The following is a 20,382-nucleotide window of genomic DNA, read 5'->3' as shown; positions in this document are numbered from 1 at the left end:
CTATTGAATATAATCATTAGCGAACTGTATGCAACAAATCTGATAGTTTTTTTTAAATAAAGAAAATACTAAAATGGATCTACGTGACCTGTATGCATTGAACAAATAAAAAATTCTACCCAGAACCACTGGACCGTGAATAGAAAAATTATGAGGACTAAGAATGCATTTATTCTGAACAAAGTGATACTGGGCTGGACATTACCTCCAAGCAATTTCTAGTAACTTGATATTAATAATCAACCCAGTTACCAAATATATTAATGTAGCAGATCAGTAAAAACAGACGAAAGTAGATGCTTTTGCATGTTCATATACGTATATGCACGATTCTTGCAAATTATGGTTCGTAGCTCAAGCAGTGTGGCTCCTGGATCTTTTACTCTTTTTCGTAAAGGTCAGATAGAAATAGAACCATTTTAATAAGAGCTTGGATTTTGGGTAGTTGTGTCAAACAGCAATATTATGTAACACTGGCCCGTCTCTTTCACTGCTGGTCACTCAGCCACGGCTCTTTAAAATCAACAAGATCTTGCCCCGAGGTTATAAAACTTTTTCCATACTCGTACTCCAACTTACAAACTCGTACTCCGTACTCCGAGTATGTGCTCCACTGAGTACGGCTCTAAAAACCGAGGTTATAAAAGTTTTGGAGTACGTTTCTCCGCTTAATACTATTTGGAGTATGCTCCAAAAGCCGATGAATGAAATTTTACGTTTCTGGGGTGAGACAGAGCCCGGTAATTCATGCAAATAGTCCTGGCATGTATGCAAACTGTACATGTAACAGAGGCGGATCCAGCAATTTGGAAAAGGGGGGGTTCCATTTGATGAAAACCAAAATGTGCAAAATTCGTCATTTGTCAATAAACAAGGACTTTTTGAACGTTTTCCGTGCGTATACAACTGTATTTTATAAACATTTATCTCATCACTATCTATTTCACATCTATTTCAACAGCAGAGTGCACTGCATTATTGAGCGTTTTGCCGTTTTGGTTTAGGTAAGGAAGATTTGCATACTATCTAGCCACAAGAAACCCAAGTCTTCAGCAATGAGAAAGTTCGTCTATGCTTGACTGAAAAGAAACACTAAGAAGCAAAAAATAACTCAGACTAATTACGACAAACTATTATAAAAATGGATATTTAGGTATTTTTTTTTATGTCTTTGATGTTTTTAAATTCTGAACTATTTATCGATTTTGAGTCCTATCGATTGCCTTCTTAAATAAAGGTCTAAATGATAGGATATGACAAAAAATGGGGATAATTTATGTGCTGAATAGATGGTACGTGTGTAATACAATGGTAAAAGCAATTGTCGTCATAAGAACAAAATTATGGGACGCAGTACAAAATTCTTTAAATAAGCAATTTTTAAAACATTTATTTGAGATAATTACAGTATTTCTATTATAAATGGGAAAATTGTCTTTAAATAGGCACTATACGCTTTCAAAAAAAATCATATGTCCCAGAGAAAGGGGGGGTTCCGACCCCCGGAACCCCCCCCTCTGGATCCGCCAATGTGTAACACATTATTTACATGTACATATGCCCTTTTTTCATCTGCAATCATGGAGATGTGTCTGCCTCTATAACTTTTGAGCAACAAAGACGATAAATCCAGTGTTATTGGTAAAATTATCAACAAATTGTATTTATGTCAAATGTTTTTGGAATGAGGGCAGGGAGCGTAGATATAAACAACTTTTAAAAGACCGAGGTAATTAACGGTAAGTAAGTAACTCTCTCTCTCTCTCTCTCCCCCCCTCTCTCTCTCTCTCTCTCTCTTAGCTGCAGGTCTGTAGCTCCAGGTCTGAAAAATTCGGATGGACGACTTAGGAGCTACAGGGCCACCCATTGAAAAAATTGTATATTTATTGCGCAGAAAAGCGTGCGCTAGTTTTCGACTAATTTACCTTATTTATACGCAAATTCTGTGAAAACAATTAGTACCATTTTATTCTTCATGCAATTTACTACCGATATCGTCTCTTCACTTGCCTCGGATAAGTCTTTTAAATACCATCACAAGTCCCGTAAATTCATGTGGTGCACTTTGTTTACATGTAAAAATGGCGACTCTCGATCTCGATGTAAATTCAACATACTTGATTTTCCGAGGTCGGTAGCGTGTTTCGGAGAAAGTCTGAGGCAAATAAAGAGGCGATATCAGTAGTAAATTGCATGAAGACTATGGGGTCACCGAGACCCACCGTCCTTATATTCAAGCGTTTGTAATCCAATATTAAACCAAAGAATGCAATTCCCTTTACGTTTACTTAGACATGTCTATGTTTCGATGTTTTAATTTGAAATAAATTATAAAGATCATGAGGTAGGTGATGTTCCGTGTGATCAAAATGACTTTGATATTTGGAAAATAAAAATCAAATACTAGTAGATTGTTCGATATCCTACCTTCCGGCAGTAATATTAAATAAAAGTTGAGGCATATAATAGACAAAGAATACATCTAGATATCTACAGCTAGTATGTAAGGCCACAGAGGAAGCCAAATATGTACGTCATAACTTAAAATTATTGCCAATCGAAAACTTAAAAATTTGAAATCTTATCTTTTAAGTTTACATCTAATGCCCTTTAACATGTGTTTTAATTATTTAATGCTGATTCTTGATTACTTTCTATATTTCCAAGTAAGATTGCCTTTTGTTAACTTTTAGAATAGGTTTTTATTTTTTTTAACGCTCTTGATATTTCGAGATAAAAAGAAATGAACCTTGTTCTAACTTACTCTAAAGACACTACAGAGAAAGGCGATTTTTAAAAGCCAAAATTTTCCACATGCAGACAGTAGCTGTTCTGTGAAAATAAAAGAAAAATATGAAAAAACAATCCTATAGATAAACCACAGGAAGTAGGATTCGAACACCCTGACTGTAACTTCGGTAATCGGTTAAAAAAACAAGTTCAATGGGACAATGTAAATTGATGAAGTTTAAAAAAAAATAACTATGTCAGCTCATAATATAATAACAATGGAAGAGTCGTTAAAAACACTAGTTAGTATAACCAATTACTTAACGTTGGGTACAATGTATGTGGGTGACTGGTCATATTTGAACACAAGGACAGCGTAACTAAAATGAGCTTTCTATGTACGTTACACCATTGAACACACGGGTTTTCTTCATATTACAACATTGAAATCAGTCTAATGTAGAAAAATCCCCCAAGAAGATAATTAAGACTCGCAAGTTGTACATTTTCTTTGCCAGAAGGAATATGATATAACTTTATTTTGACAATTTTAGGGGCGCCGGGTGCACCCTCATTAAATCCGCATCTGATTTAACGCTTATTCTATAAAATGTTTCCATTTCCAAGGTTTATGGAATGCAACAAAAATGATAAATGATGAATAAGTAAGTAATAGAAAGTGTTATACTTTTATGCATCCCCCATCCTCTGTAATGTTTAGAACTAACCTACATTCTCACTGTAATCATAGTAGAAACACCGCAAGTGCATCCGATTAAAATTGATTAATAACGATACATGTACATTGATTTCTTGGTTTTTAAATGATGGGGAGTATGTGTCGTATTTGACTAAAAACAGAATTCTTAAAAAGTCGAGCTATTCAATGAAATTATTTTGTACGTAGATTTACAAGTATAAGTACATTAATTAATGAAGCAAAATATCTAAAAGTTATTTTGATAATCTTGGTTGAGCTCGCCCTTACTCTTAAATTCACCTTCATTATATCTATAGATATGTTATTTGATGAAAGGGTAAAAACTTTCCGTTTTAATTCATATACATGTAATTATGATTAAATTTTAGCTATAATACAGCAACATTACAATATGAACAATATTATATGTTATCACTTCATTTTATTTAGATTAAATGTCTTGAGTACGACTTTGAGAAAACTCCAAAGCTTACTCAGAAAATCGCCGTTTTGTACTCAGCCGGAGTACGAGTATGAGTATGAAAAAGTTTTATAACCTCGATACCTTGAGTACGAGTACGATTTGGAGCACGGAGTACGATTTGGAGTATGAGATCGTACTCAAGAAAGTTTTATAACCTCGGGGCCTGGCTTTCGAGTTAAGACTACGCAATTTGTGCATATTTCACTCAAAACCAGTGTCATTTTTAACTTCTTTTGATGAAAGAATTAGTTACCCCCCCCCCCCTACCGAATGTCCACAGTCTTGTTAAAATGGTTCTAGGCGAGACAGAGTGCATATCTCAAAGTTGCTGTTTTTCTTTCCTGCTGTAATTTTAGCTTAACCTATTCTGTATTTCAGCAGAGTGTAACGTGAGCCTAACTAGAAATCTAACAAGCGGCCAGTAGGCCTTAACGGTCACCTGAGTAGCATATAACCTATACACAAACGTGTCGAGGAGTCTCATATATTCATTTAATTGGGTTTTATTCTGGAGTAGAAAAATTAAAAATTTGTAGTGACGACCACCTCCCTGCCTGAAATCTTTCAAACTGAACTATGAAACCTATAATTTTGGCGAAAAACTGAAAGATCTTGTCTACAAAATCATGAATTCAGTTTTCCTTTCAGGTGTTTGGGAGTAAAGAAGATAATTTTTAAACATTATATGCATTAACACCTACTCCATTTTGGCCCTGCCCTAGAGTCAAAACGCATACTCCAGGGGACATGAAATTTAAAATTTTAGTAGAAAACTTCCTGGTAAACATAATTATGAAGTCAGTTTTTCATACAGATGTGTGAGAATAGAGAAGAAGATTTTAAACATTATATATGCATTAACACTATATTGCCATATTGCCCCCCCCCCCCCCATGTCCTGAACCCCTGACCCTGGGGCCATGGATTTCAAAATTTAGGTAGAGGAGTTAGTGGACATCATAACCATGTATTCAGTTTTTTGCCTACATGTTTGGGAGTAAAGAAGAAGATTTTCTAAGATTTGATACAATTTTACTATACGGCAATATTGGCCCCACCCTAGAGCCAGAACCCCTGACCCAGGGGCCATGAATTTCACAATTTTGGTAGAGGGCTTCATGGGCATCATAACCATGCAACCTGTTTTTTCCTCACATGTGTTGGAGTAGAGAAGAATATTTTTAAAAATTTGGCTTTTTTTTTGCATGTAGTGCCCCGGGGTGGTAGTAGCCCCCCCCCCCCCACTTTTTTTGCAAATGTAGACCTAACCATTAGGCACATAGCATTATAGAGGGTTTAGCCCCCCCCCCCTCCCCCAATTTTTATCGCCGGAAGTATAGTTGACCTTGAAAGATTGAGAAAGTTGGAGTAATAGGCCTACTCCCCCCCCCCCCCCGGATTAGGAATTTCATGATTTGGGGGGAAAAAAATTTGGGTAGGTAAATGTTTTTTGGGATAGGCATACCCCCCCCCCCCCCCCCACACACACACACGGATTAGGATTTTCATGATATTGGGAAATAGTTTTTTTTCGCAATATTTCTAAGGATTAGTCTAGCCCCCCCCCCCCTTTCAATTTGCTTCCGACGCCAGTGCACTACCCATCCTGTCGCGCGCTATGACGTCACATATAAACATAAACACAAAACAGCTGGTTATCATAACAAGAAGACATTGATTAAAGAAATGTATTTATATTAATAAATGACCAATTTCAGTATCATTTTCTTTGATTTTCAGAGATGTTTAAAAGCAAGATATTCAAAAAGAAGCCGAAGAATAAAAAAGAAAAAGATACAGGTACGAACTGGTTTCTTTCGATACTTTCTCTTCGTTCATTGCTTTCTCTTTTTAAAATAACTCGGTAGCCTGACAAACAAGTATAATTTACAAATATATGTATATATAAATATGACGCTTTTGATCGAAAGTCATTTTTCATATATAATTACAAAAAACAGTAATAAGAGGTTTTAAACAGATAGGACAAAGTTAAAATAAGAGGTGCTTTTTTCTTTTCACCTCGAAGAAAAGGAATTTGAAGATAGATAGATTCACATTTTATTGTATTTCTCAAATTTGGCCAAACTTACGTGTAAGAGACATGGAAGATATCAATACTAGTATTTTAAAATGAGAATTTCGAAATTACTTCCAGAAAATATGTCAATCAAACCATAAAATTTAGGGTTGTCGGAGATTAGGAAACACAGTATCAGTTAAATTTGGCCTTATCATGCAACATGCTACTTAATAAGCGTTCTTTTTTCAAATATAAGACTTGTGCATTCATATTGCATAAGTATTGAATTAAAATATACTACAAAGACATATATTGAAATACAACAAATTAACAGCATCCTCCAATCCTGACACCAAAGATATAGTCTACGATGATATACCCTCGGTAACTCCACCTGTTCTACCAAAAACACCCATTCCAAAGCAACCCATAAAGAATGCGACCACAAGGAAGATCTTCAGCAAAGATGCTATTGGAGATCTTCCCCTACAACATGTATCCTCTAACAGACGAATGGAAGACCTGGATGATGATGAGTATGGATACACAACTGGTGGTGCCATATACAATAAACAGAAAAAGAAGAAAATGGGTTTAGAGGAAACGTTCTTGGATGCACAGGCATTTGTTCCATACAGAAAAGAAAGTCATAATCCCATGATCAGCAGATTTTTCTTCTCCCCTAAAGGTGCGTTTACAATACTAATTTCTCAAACGCTTTAATACTTTAAGTTGAATTAAATCAACGGAGTCGATTTTCCATGGCTACCTGTTAAAATAAAGTTCAGTTCAAAGCAAACCTTGTTAGTTTGTATCTTACAATACCCCGGTAGATGACACAGAATCGTAGTTTTCAAATGCACTGTAGTTTTTCCGATGCTTTAACTTTCTCCCACTTTGTATGGGTTTTTTTTTGTTACTTTGTACATTTTGTAAATATATTTTTCAAATGAATTATAAATATGGATTTTATAGGCTATGACTATGCAGATATGTCTGTGGCGAAGGTATGCCAAGAAATAGACAACCTACAGGGAGATGATCAACAGGATCTCAAAAAGTTCATTACTGTTCATCTGCTTCCAAGTCTGAAGCTGGACAACAAGATTGCTGACGTCTTTGTACTTCTCTCTTGCAAAAACAAATATGTAAGAAGCATTTGTATTCAAGAACTGACCGAGATGATTTTGGAGATTGATCATAGGCGGTTTTCTAGAGAAGATCTGATGAACTTGTATGAAACCGGCACGGTTCAGCTATTTACTGCCATTACGGAAACCAAGAAAACATTCTCCATTTTCCAACCTTTGATTCAACTCGGTATAATGTTCAATTGCTTTATTTATCTAAAGGCGGTCGAAGCAATGGACGATTGGATTGCATGTATCCGACGCGTAATGAATACCATGCAATCAAAAACTAAACGAGTCATGGAAAGAAGTGACCCGGATGTTCGGGTGTTTGCAAAAACAGCACAATGTATATTTGATCTAGAAAATGTGGACTTGGATGACAGTTTATTGTTAGGAGAAGATGTGGACGATTTTCTTCCAGAATTCAGCAGGGAGGATGGTGATATTTATATTGAGGGACTAGCTGCTCTTTTTCATACGGGGAATCTGGTTAATATATTTTTTTATTTTAATGTATATTTTTGCAAAATAATTAAAAGTTTAAAAGGTATTCACATTAAAGTGAAACATAAATAAAAGTATATTTATATTCAGAAATCAGAAATTGATGAATTTGAAAAAGCATGGTCTCCATGGAATGATTTTATTAATCATCTGGCAGTTTAGAACTAACATATGTACAATAATACATCAATTTAATATTTCTTATGTTTTTCGTTTTTTTTTCTTTGGTTTGTTTGTTATCTGTTTTTTTTTTTCATGGATTGTAGTTTTACTGCTAAGACATTCTGTTTCATAACTATCAAAAGCAACTACCCTACTCTTTATTTATATTACAATATGGGATGAAAATGTGAGTATGTGAGAAGTGAGAGAGCGAATATTTCATAAAATGATTTATATATTCAAACTTTTTTTACAATAAAAAAAAAAGTAAAGACGAGCACAAGATTGTGAAATGTGGTATTCATTGCAAAGGCTACTTTGTATAGGATTAATTTATTTGGTATATTAATAGATTTTGAGACAACAATCAAAGTTGAAGGCCGGTGTACAGAAACTGGTGAGAATGTCTTCGTTTATGAACGGATCCAATGATGACGGAATGGTTAAGTGGTCTTCTTGCTTGCTTGGACAGTTCGTGGTCCGTATACTACAGAAAGAGTACCATGACGGTAAGTTATATATACACAATATTTGTCAAACACAATGCCCCTATAAAGACAAAGTTTTATCTTAGTCTGTATCAATTGTCCTAATATCAACTGCATCGAGCTTTGACCTCACCAGACCAAATTGTAGGTCTTTACCTTTTGTATTTGAAGAAATGGCTACGCAGACAGATAGACCAGGTCTCCCTTTCGAATATATAATCTTTTGTGGTTTATTCTTTCACCTTCTTTTTGTTGCTTCTATACGAAATCAAATAAATTTAAAATATGTTATGGCAATGCTTAAAACAGTCATGCAAAATACATAGATTTTTTATAAAATTTGTCAGTTACATTTATTATATGATTTTGGATAATCTATTGTAGTTAAACAAGATGTACTTGACCGCTGTGAAGATCAAATATGTTCAATACTGAAAAGCGACAGTTTTCAATCAGATGGGTTTAATTTTTCACATTGCTTATTGTTCCATCACAACGACAGAGTTCGTTCCAGGTACAGGGACATAGCAAAGACAAAAGGTGTACAGGAATTAAAGGCGGCAACGGAAATCCATATACAAACTCTCCTGAACAAATTTGGTATTAATTTTGAAACATCAACACCAGAGTCGAAGTTAAACAGTATACTAGAGCGCAAACAATGTATATTTAGCGATGTAGAAGCATCCATCACAATCATTTACGAAGCCTTTCCGATGGAATCAGCAGATGTTAATATGTATGATAACACCCAAATAACAAAAGGTCCGTCTAGTGAAAGCCAATACAGGATAGAAAACATGGAAAATGAGCTTGAGGTTTTAAAGGAGGTAGAGTCTGAAGACTTTCACATAAATGTGGCGAGGCTTCTAGCCTTCAACCAATCACTTCCAAGGTTTTACATCAAAGAGAGGCTTCCAGGCGACAACTTACAGAGGCGGCTCCTGGAGGCAAGAGAAAAAGGAAAGATAATCCCAATCGTTGATCTAATCAGGATAATAATACAGGCAGTGAAGGCTGTCATATACGTCCACAATCAGGGATGTCTGCTCAGAGATATCACCACGGCTTCCTACGGCTGTACAGTGTCAGATGATGGCTATTTCTTGAAACTGAAAAACTTTGAGATGGCTGCAAGACCTTCGGATTTGCCGGATGGTGGAATAATTAGTGGAGTAATAGGTATGCGGGATTACTAAAATAGAAATATTGGTAAACTTCATTTTATTAGATAAATTTTTGATCATGTTTTTTTTTATCTCTACTCCCTAGACATGGACTTTAAAGGAGTCCCTATTCGCTGGGCCGCCCCTGAGAGTCTGCTTGGGGGACATTACAGTATCTTCAGCGATGTCTGGTCCGTCAACATCTTAGCAGACGAGATCCTCAACTATGCCGCCTGGCCATACTCCGACATCAGCGATGCAGACATCAATGACATGGTCACCCATGTAATACCATGTTTAGTAATATACCACTTTATGTAACACATCTGGATTACTACACATTTTAATGAATATTTATTTTCTACCTTCAGATAGTTTTTACCCACCTTAAACCTCAGGGATTTAACCGACCCCGTCGTGTGCAGGGGCTGATTTTGGAGGGTCTGGCTACCGTTCCTGAACAAAGACTCAAACTGGAGGCCCTCAGAGAAAGATTGCTTGAGATCCTGGACAACATTGACGGGGGTGACAGCTACAGTCTGTATGGTAGGAATGTTGGTGTAAATGTATAATGCTTTAAGTGGTATATACCGCCCGATAAACGTTTACTGATTTGTATTAGTTCTTTTGTTTGTCATCAGACACATATTCCGGGGTAGAAGGCTCTCGAACCAAGACATATGATATCCCCCCTCTAACAGAGCGACAAAAACAGGCCAACTCGGTGTATGAAAGGGTAAGTTAAAATCTCTTGCATTTTGTCACTGTAGCATTTTTAGTGTACTCTCCCAGGCTCTCTTGTTTTCTCTCCCCCTCTCTCGAAATGTATAAGATATTCAATTGCTATTTCCAGGGAATTCCAGCATCGATTAAAAAATACAGAGAGCTCGAAGGTCTGACAGCTTTTATATTTTCAGATATTAAGCAATGTTTAGATTATATATATATATATATATATATATATATATATATATATATATATATATATATATATATATATATATATATATATTAATTTTTTTATAATAAAAGTATAAAACTTGCGTTCTTCATGCCTTACAAAATCCATTCTAGATTATAAAAAAATCAAAGTCCATTCTACCTTTACTTTGAGCATTTTTCTCTGGATCGTGAATATAATGTATACTTTGTAGACCCTATAACTGCATTTTCACTGGAAGTGGCAGAACACAACAGTAGACTGAAAGAACAGACAGGATTAGAACTGATTGAAATTTCCTCCGACGACAACTACAAAATTGAATCCGAGGTAGAACCATTTTAACAAGAGAGTTGTATCAAACATCAATGTGACGTAGGCCTGTCTATTTCACTCAGCCTTGGCTCTTTGAAATCAACAGCATTTATCTGGCTTTTGAGCGAAGACTATGCAATCTATGCATGTTTCACTCGAAACCAGTGTCACTGTTTAACTTGTTTTGATGCAAGAATTAGATGATTACGTCCTACCGAAAGTTTAGTGTCTTGTTAAAATGGTTCTAAAATGCGATATCTTTAAAGTAGTTCAAACAGCAGAAAAAATTACTTCATGAATTCATCGATATTTCTTAAATTTTGGTGAACTGATTTTAATTCAACGATTTTTCATATAATAGGACAAAATGAACAAAATTAAGGTGATGGAAAGAGTAACTGATGATTTCCTAAAGTTTACATACAACAAACTGAACGAAATTGACAGCAGTAAGATGTGTGTAGAACCATGGCCACCATCAAAGAGTGGATCGGCAGATGGATATAAACTGGTATGAAATTTCGAGTATTTTTAAAACATATCTGTTTTAAAAGTTTATGAAAAATATCTCATTTCATTTCTATCTTTGTAAACAGCATTATAGCTTCCCGAGGTCAACTCGTCTTTTGGATGTTGTTCTTCACAAAGATCGTGGAGAGACGATTGGTCCTTACATAGAGCTTTTATATGAATTAGCCAATCACGTGGACTCTTTTCATTCAGCAGGATGGATATTTCGATGTCTTAGGGCAAAAAATGTTTGGATCCTTGAATCTCAAGTACGTTATAAAAAAACACCATATCCTGCAGATCATTAAACGCTTTCTTTCAGTTCTCATTGTATAAACTACTGTGTTGAATTTTCATATTTTTTGTGAGACGTTTATTGTGTATCTTCTTTTAGAAAAGACAACAATCAATTGTGGTACCAAAGTTCGGTAAATACCGCATGATAGTTTCCTCCGAGTTTGATGCACATCTAGAACAAATCAAGGTTGACAGTCGGGAGGAAATGGAAGGTGTTCAATGGTTAGTTGAGGTTTGAAGGAAATTTTCCAACTGCTCCAATGATCAGCAAGATAACAAAAAAAAAAATCAATCTGTCATCAAAAGTGGGAATCATTACAAATCACGTCAGCTTTAGTTTTTAACCAAGTTTTCCAACGGAAAAATCTGGCTATTGAAATGGTGAAAATTGCGGGCGGGCGGGCGGCTGGCAAAAGAGTACCCTAATTGTACGGATAATTCCTCTTAGATAGGAAGTTGTTCTTTTGCAGATCAATTTTACATTTATCAGAGGTGTGCATATTGCTAGGATTTTGATTTTTGATAATTTATGAAAAAATACCAGCTTTTGAACTTAGTTATTTTTTGGCAAAATATTGCATATAGAGTACCCTGATTGTACGGATAACTCCTCCTACAGTTTTAAACTTTTGCACATCAAATGTACATATATTAGAGATATGTATATTGCTAGCATTTTGATTTATGATAATTTATGAAAAAAAACCCAGCTTTTGAACTTAGTCATTTTTTGGCAAAACATTGTATATAGGGTACTACATTTCACTGGAGACGGTAGGTACTGATTATCAATCCAGAGTTGACCTTGATCATGGATACAGTTCACATAAAAGAAAACCCGGTTTGCTGTAAAATTGACAGTTTTTCACTTGTATAGTATTTCTTGATTCATTTACTGATGAAAAAAGTAGTAAGAACGTTTATTTTTGTATTCTTTAGGCTTCCCATTGAAGCAATCAAAGCTGGTCTGTATTCTAAAGAAAGTGATGTGTACGCATTTGGCATGGTCACGTGGGAAGTGATGACAGCTTTTGGACAAGAGGGAGTCGTGTATGATCAAGATGAGGAACGAGAGTTGTCTTGTATCCCGTTTAACTATCAACAGTCTGAAAATGTACGATATATTTAAATTTTTAAATAAGTCATTTTCTTTATTAAATTGAAATCTTATTTCAGCTTTTCTGATCAAAGTTTGTCCGTTGTCTGTCGTCGGTGTCGTTGGCGTAAACTTTTTACTTTTACTTTTCATCTTTTTCTCCAAAACTACTGGGACAATTTCAACCAACCTTCGCACCATGTGGCTCATGAGCCTCTTGTTTAAAGAATACTGATGTAATGTGAAATTATAGAATATGGATCGTTTTTCTAATTTGAAGTCGTGTTGATTTTCAGATTTTACAGCATTTGATCGAGGGATACATTCCAGAAAAACCAATAAAATGCCCGGATTGGTTTTATCAAGAAGTCACTAGACCGTGCCTTCTTCACCAAAAAATTGACCGACCATCCATGAAAACAGTTCTTCAGATTCTTCAATCACGGTATATAACATCTATTTGCATAGTACTTTATGTTGTAATTTTACAAAATATATATTATCAATGTTATTAATAATGTCATGGTAAAATCATCCATAAGAATCTCAAAATAAACAAAATAATACGAAAATATGTTCCTTATAACAATCAGGGATGGGTCAATTACAATGGAAAGTAAGTAATTAAATTACAATAACTTGCTTAAATTCTTCAATTAAATTACCATTACCATTACAAGAGTTTTCAAATGTAATTAATTAAATTACAATTACTTTGCAGATGTAATTAATTAAATTACAAATTACATTTTGAAATTCATAAATATTTAATAAAACTATAATTAATATACAACTTTTACACATAAACAGTTATATAATCAAAATACTTTCACTGTTTGAGAATTTGCTAACTACTTTAATAAGTAACAATTTTTGGAAAGAAAAAATATAAATTTTGTTTTATTGTTTATTTCATTTAAACGCAGGTGCCGGTAGTCACAATATGGAGGTGTCTCATACCACCTTAATATTCAATAAACATTTGGAAGTCATATCCCCTAACCTACACCTATCATGTCAACTAAAGTAATTCCTGCATGCAAAACTATTAAATAAAAACTTTATCCTTTGCATTTTTATACACTATTTTTTGTTATAAATAAAATGCCAAAGTACAGGTTAAACTCAGGTAGAGGGCAGACTTTAATTGTTATCAAAACACAATTCACACCTTTTGTTCTGTACCTACATGTAATAATCAAATGTTTGCAATAAGGGAACACACCATGTGGACATGTTAAGCATCAAAAACTTAAAACCCATTTGAAGCCATGCATTTTAGCTCTATGTATTTTAGGCTATCATTTACAAAACCATCTTCGCTAGCCAAGGGTTTTCGGTCCACTTTGCTCCCCATAAACCCTTGGCGGATTTCATTACGAAAACTCGGTGATGTGGTGGCGCTATCTAGCGAGCAACTTGAGTTGCGCCCCTTGCATATTTACATTTTAATCGAATTAAACAACGGGTTATATATACACTACGGCATTAATACAATTTGAAAACATGTTGACTACCGAACATCGGTACATAATTAACGATGCTATTAAATACGAATTAAGTTATAACCTAGGGAAAGCACCAAAATAGGAACGAATATACTAACGGGATAGGCAACTTCTACATTCGCCATGTTTACTTCCCATGCTATCACGCGAGCATAAAAATGACAAGTTTGCAGAACTATGTATAATCCCGGTAAAATATGTAGGTTTTTAAAGCGATCTGGTTAGACCATCGTTGGGGAGGCACTGTACTCGAGAACTTGTGCCTCAACTTGTTAAAAGCACCGAATGTTTTACCAAAGATCACACATGTGTTTTCTTTTAAAGTTTATATTTACAAGCACTGCGATTGGATCAGCTACTCGCAGCTGCAGCCAATCATAAAACGGAGCTTGTCACCGAGTTTTCGGAATGAAATCCGCCAAGGGTTTATGGGGAGCAGAGTGGACCGAAAACCCTTGGCTAGCGAAGATGTTACAAAACATGACTTGATAGTTTATATAATTTCAATAACACTGATTTTGTTTGTGAATTAAACAGTGATGTTTTAATCTAACTCAATGATAATTGACACACTAATTTTTCTAATAAGAAGGGAAATAAGTATTTATTTAAGAAAAAAGAGATCAAGCAAATCATCAAATACATGTACCTAATTAAATTTTATGATTATTAAACTTATGATTAAATATTGAATCACTGAAAAAAATTCATTCTGAAAAATATTTCGTATGATATAACTACTCTTCCTAACTTGATCTTGTACCATTGATAGTGTGGGGAACAATGGGTAGTGGACAGCTTCATATTTATATTGTACATCAGTGTGTAATTGAAAGTAATTGAAAAGTAATTGGAATTCATGTCTTTTTTTGAAAGTAATTAATTAAATTACCATTACATGTAATTGAAAATTTGGCCAATTTCACATTACTTTCAATTTCATCAAAATTTGTAATTAATTACACTCAATTACCATTACAAATTACCATTACCCCATCCCTGATAACAATAGTGCTTTGATCGTTTGTCATTTTGCTGCATAAACTTTGAAGTAATATGCAAAGTGTGTTACAGAAAACTTTGTTGAATACGGATGTTGTGCATTCCGCCATGTTGTCCAATCCAGCGAAATCATTCAGTCCCTTGACATTTTCTTATCATTTTATGTTTAAAAAATGTTGTTCAATCCGGATCTTGTCTATTCTGTAAACTGGCCGCGATAAAAAGAACCGACTGCTTATAATTAGTGAGAGTTATCTCCCGGCTACTTATCGATCGGCCTTATTCGGGGTAATTACTGCTCAGTTATCGATCAATTTTACTGTTCTTGCTATTGATTAAAACAACTGTAATTTAATAATGTTGTTATAAACAAAGACAAATTATCTGAATCTCAAAGATTCGTCTATAAACTTATTCACAGAAGCAAAAATTCTTCTATTAATATGTAAAGGTAGGTTGTTATTGTCATATAAAAGTAACTTTGTATATATATATATATATATATATATATATATATATATATATATATATATATATATATATATATATAGACTAAATCTAGCATAAATAATTGATCAAACATGTTGTCTCTCGCTCTAGAGTAGTTTTACACACACAAAAAAAAAGAAAAAAAAAGAAATGATACACATATTCTGTTTTACCACATAAGCACAACGGGTTATTTATAATATTACGTTTACAAAGATCATAATTTTATACACAGTTGTGTCTCAACTTTGTATAAATTATGTTGGTACACCGTTTACCAAAAGAAAAATAAACAGGGGGTTTCGTAACATTATGATATGTTTGCAAAACAAATTGATTGAGGTGGCTGTTCTGGCTTCTATATTTAGTGAATCCAAACTAGCAACTCATTTCAGTTTATTCCGGTTAGCCTTATTATAAATAAATACGCATTTTTTTTTCAACCAAAGTTATATCAAAAGTTGGGGAGGGGGTAATTATACTTCACTCCAATTTTTTTTCAGGCCGTGATTCTGGATACCGCGGAAGTAACACGGCCTATATCGTTTGTAATTATAACGAGCGTTGTATGGTTACACTTACAAAGTTACATTTTATCCTGTCAAAATGCTCCGTTCTTAAAGTTTATTAAATCCCCGTGTATTTGAATATTATTCAATTGTTCCTTGCACCGAAAGAGTTCTCGCCGTTACGTAATCAGCCAGCATTTAACTTGTGATACCCATATATATTATTACAAGTGTGAACCCTTCCCAAAATAAACGGATCTTTCCAGTATTTTTGTCATTTTCCTATGTATATGTTTCTATCTTTGCATTAAACTCTTCCGGCTTTTCTTAATACAGGAACTGCTCACTATAAATATAAAAGATATCTAGTTGGAGTATGTAAAATTCCAGTTTTCGTAATAGCGCCGGTTCTGACGCTTTTCCTGGCATGTAAAATATCGAAATCGTTAAACATGCAAAAAAAAAGTCAGATATTTCGGTCTAAATTGTATGTTGCAATCATTTAATGTTAAAAAAATGTTGTGCAATCCGGATCTTGTCTAATCTGTAAACTGGCCGCGATGAAAAGAACCGACTGCTGTTATCTTTTGTAACCCGGCCACTTATTGATCGGCCTTATTTCTCATTTATCGATCAATTTTACTGTCGTTTCTATTGATTTAAACATCTGTGAATATAGATCCAAACTAGCTACTCATTTCATCTATTCCGTTAAGCCTTCTCATAAATAAATCCAATAGTTTTATTCAAAACCTAGTTATAACCTAGTAATAACATACATCACCAACAAACTCGCGTACCACTGAACCAGTAACCAACGGTAGCCACATGGCTCGCCTCGTCAGTATCAGTCTCTTTAGCTAGGGCTGATCCATGAAATGTTTTGTTTTACAGTATATACATGCAAATGTTATGTAAAGATATCGATTGTCAAGGTAATTGTGGTTTATTGTTATTTGAATACACAAATTAAAGTAAAATTATGGTGTACATTAAAAATGAGTTTCATATTCAAGTTTGCTTAACTATCAAGAAAGCTGACTAAGCATCAAGTACCCCGATTGTGAAAAATAAAACATAAATTGTAACTTAACATGACTTTGTTTCTGACTTTTTGTTCGATATAACTAAATTTCATTAGGGATTCCTTGCAATTAAAACAAGTTCTGATAGAGCGGTAAGCAGAACTTATACAATCCAATGTCTAGTGGTTCATACTATTTAGATTTTATTTTTATTTTGCAGACTTCGCAAGACTCTTCCTAGGCAAATCCTCAGTCTCCCCCCTTCAGTCCCTCCAGAGTTACACGATGTTTACGAGGATGCTGATATTTTGTACGAAGATGATTATGAGGGTTGGGGTGATGTATATACAAGTCCCAATTCGTCCGATGATGAAGAGTCAATAAAACCTGTGGAAGACGACAAGGCTAACTCTCCTGTTGTTAAGAGGAAACCACCACCGCCTCCACAAATCAACATGGATAAAAAGGATTTCCATGCCGACGGACGCCGCAGACCACCACCACCGCTACCACCACTTCCACAGAAACCCAGCAAGATAGCGTCAGATATGGCCGACCGCTCTGTCCCGCCGGTACCTCGTAGAGACAGAGATACATCAAACCCACCGGAGTCTAAAGATGACAAGGGATATAAGACTTGTCCGTCTGTTCTTAAAAGACCACCAGTTGTACTACGCGAAAAGAAAGAGGACTCTGCTAATCCGTCTGATGTTAACTCATGTAAATCCCTCCCTCTTCCAATGACACCACCACAGTCCAATGAAAACAAAGTGGAAGATCAAGATGTTTACGCTTCGCAAATTAATCCTATTTCCCAACAACAAACGAAAGACGCTTTGAATTCTGCAAAAAAGCTCCCACTACCACCAAAACCACCAAAACCATCAAAACCAAACTCCACAGATGCTAATCCCAAAATAGATCTAGGCAAGGATGAATCGAGCAATACAACTGCACTCCCCGTATCTCCTAGAAATATTCCCCAAAAACATGATGAAAAATCCCCTGAACAACTTTCTGTTTCACCAAATGAGAACCAGTCAGCGTCATGTGGTCCTAAAACGAAAACAGATCAGAGTAATTCTTCAGATTCTGTTTACAAAGGTTCTGACTTTTACGGAACTGTGCCAAGTATGATGTCTGATGACATGAGAGAAACATTTAAAGGGTCAGATTTTAACAGCTCAGATAATATGTCCATAGGTTTAAAAGATACCCATAAAGGATCAGATTTTAACAGCTCCAATAATTTAGGAGATACCCATAAAGGATCAGACATTGAACGAACAGTTCGAGCCACAAAAGACAAAAGTATTGGTACCGAACCAACATCAGCAATTAAAACAAAACCCAAAGTTTTTCCAAAACCAAAGACAAAGCCCACTTTCTATGTCAATGAACAGGAATGGAAAGCAGACGATATCTCGACCCCAGTGTACGTAAACCAGAATCAGCCTGGAACAAAACCAGCGGTACCGCCCAGAAAGCCGCTCAACAAATAGTGATTTTATTGCAATAAAAAAACCAAGATCTCCGATGCACCAGATCAGTCATCACTGTTTATTTTTGATATTATAATCTCGGTTCATGTACATTATGATGCGTAATTTCTTTCTTTAAATGAAGATTTATGGTAATTAACCAACTTTAACCCTCTAGCTGAGGCAGATATGTTAAGATATCTACAACTTCGTTGCTGTGATGTATTTCAACTTTTGTGGTGTGTGTTTTTCTTACATAATTATGCTATCGATCTGTGTATAATCTCTCTTTATATTTTTAAGAAACATTACAACTAGCTTACATATACAGGCTTATTAAGATCTTTTCGGTTTACTGAAAATACGCTCGGTTAAACACTCTTTTTCTTGTTTACTGTGTGAAACTTTACAATGCCGAAGTTGTTCACATGCACAGTATGCAGTAAGCCTATTCGCTCATGCAAGCTGTCGTCGGGCGTTGAAAGGCCAAAGAAAAGAAAGCCGTCGAGATAATTTATTCCATTGTTGATGGAATATGATTCCATTTGTGATAAATGTTATTTACAATTCCATAATGGAATTATTCATTCTAAATTATGATTATTACCAACATCAGAAACAAGCATAACATAAGCACACAATGGGCGAATTTATTGATAAAAAACTAATTCGAGTTAAGGTTTATGGTTTGATATTAGTTTCATATCTGTTTGAAACCAGTTGGGTGGTTCGAAGGTTTAGAACTAAATGGAAAGTTAGTTTAGAAAAATGGCTGCCATTACACTCGCATACTGGATTTGTTCTTGGAATTTGAAGAAGATAATTTTTGAACTCGTATGCATTTGCATTAAAGTCTTTATTCTCTATAGTAAACAGTGCAGACAATTTTTTTCCTGGCAAAATCCACATATTAGGGTATTCTGCGAACCCATTGCAAAATTGGCTTTTAACACCATATCAATATTATTGAAAAGTGTATGCTGCTATGAAAAACTATTAACATTCATTTTTCTACACGTATATCACTAGAGATCATTTGGTTCACTCAAGGCGTTTGAAACAAAACAAGTTAAAATGACACTGGTTTCAAGTGAAATATGCACTAATAACGTGTTCTTAGCTCAAAAGCCAGACAAATCTTGTTGATTTCAAAGAGCCGTAGTTGAGTGGCCAGTATTGAAATAGACAGGCGAACTTATTACATGCATTGCAATGTGTACTTAAATAAAATGTTATGAGAAGATCTTTCATTGAATTCTTTTTTTTCATCAACCACTTTGAAAAAATTTCGTTTGCCTGTTGTAAATTGCAAAGGGTATTTCACAGTGTTAGTATTAATGGAATCGCCCTCTTCCACATTATTATTTTTGTCAGTACTATATGTACTATCATAGATCCTTTGAGACACATAACAATTATATTTAACGTTAGGACGATACCCTTATGCTTAACTGAGTTCATTCTTTGACACATGTGCCATATATACTTAAGTATCAACTCTCTTTCGAACACCTCTCTTTTCGCCATCTTGAAAGGATTTAAAACCCCCGAAACCGCACTCGGAGGTGGTTTTAGGTTTCCTGGAAACTTGTTTCAGTTTAAAGCCAATAAATACAAAAGCTGGTTTTAGTTTAAAACTAGTTCAAAACCAGTTTTGCAAATAAAGGAAAAGTTTGCAAAACCGAATTAAAACCTAAACTAGTTCTTGATCAATAAATTCGCCCAGTGTTTCGTTCAAAGGTCACCCATTTTGTGATGATGTGTCATTCCACCTTAATCCCAGATCCTAATTTTGTAAGTAAAAATAAAAAGCTTGTGGC

The 20,382-nt window shown here is 34.8% G+C and overlaps 1 protein-coding gene across 2 annotated transcripts in view; it reads left to right on the top strand.

The window, feature by feature from the left end:
• The window catches only part of LOC105324997 (uncharacterized), a 21,009-nt gene extending 627 nt beyond the window's left edge, over nucleotides 1-20,382 (top strand). For both annotated transcript variants that reach the window (XM_034455240.2, XM_034455241.2), the window contains exons 3-18: nucleotides 5,655-5,714; nucleotides 6,272-6,625; nucleotides 6,913-7,559; nucleotides 8,089-8,245; nucleotides 8,609-9,406; nucleotides 9,497-9,675; nucleotides 9,762-9,936; nucleotides 10,032-10,126; nucleotides 10,244-10,283; nucleotides 10,545-10,660; nucleotides 11,007-11,156; nucleotides 11,242-11,424; nucleotides 11,550-11,674; nucleotides 12,392-12,566; nucleotides 12,845-12,993; nucleotides 17,302-20,382. In XM_034455240.2, the coding sequence (XP_034311131.2) occupies nucleotides 5,657-5,714; nucleotides 6,272-6,625; nucleotides 6,913-7,559; nucleotides 8,089-8,245; nucleotides 8,609-9,406; nucleotides 9,497-9,675; nucleotides 9,762-9,936; nucleotides 10,032-10,126; nucleotides 10,244-10,283; nucleotides 10,545-10,660; nucleotides 11,007-11,156; nucleotides 11,242-11,424; nucleotides 11,550-11,674; nucleotides 12,392-12,566; nucleotides 12,845-12,993; nucleotides 17,302-18,583 (4,683 nt within the window). In that variant the 5' untranslated portion in view covers nucleotides 5,655-5,656 and the 3' untranslated portion in view covers nucleotides 18,584-20,382. The remainder of the gene's footprint in view (nucleotides 1-5,654; nucleotides 5,715-6,271; nucleotides 6,626-6,912; nucleotides 7,560-8,088; nucleotides 8,246-8,608; nucleotides 9,407-9,496; nucleotides 9,676-9,761; nucleotides 9,937-10,031; nucleotides 10,127-10,243; nucleotides 10,284-10,544; nucleotides 10,661-11,006; nucleotides 11,157-11,241; nucleotides 11,425-11,549; nucleotides 11,675-12,391; nucleotides 12,567-12,844; nucleotides 12,994-17,301) is intronic.

This window comes from Magallana gigas, chromosome 7 (assembly GCF_963853765.1).
Source record: "Magallana gigas chromosome 7, xbMagGiga1.1, whole genome shotgun sequence".
Taxonomy (NCBI): Eukaryota; Metazoa; Mollusca; class Bivalvia; order Ostreida; family Ostreidae; genus Magallana; species Magallana gigas.
Note: the sequence above shows the minus strand (reverse complement) of the source record. Positions and strands in the feature narration are given on the sequence as shown.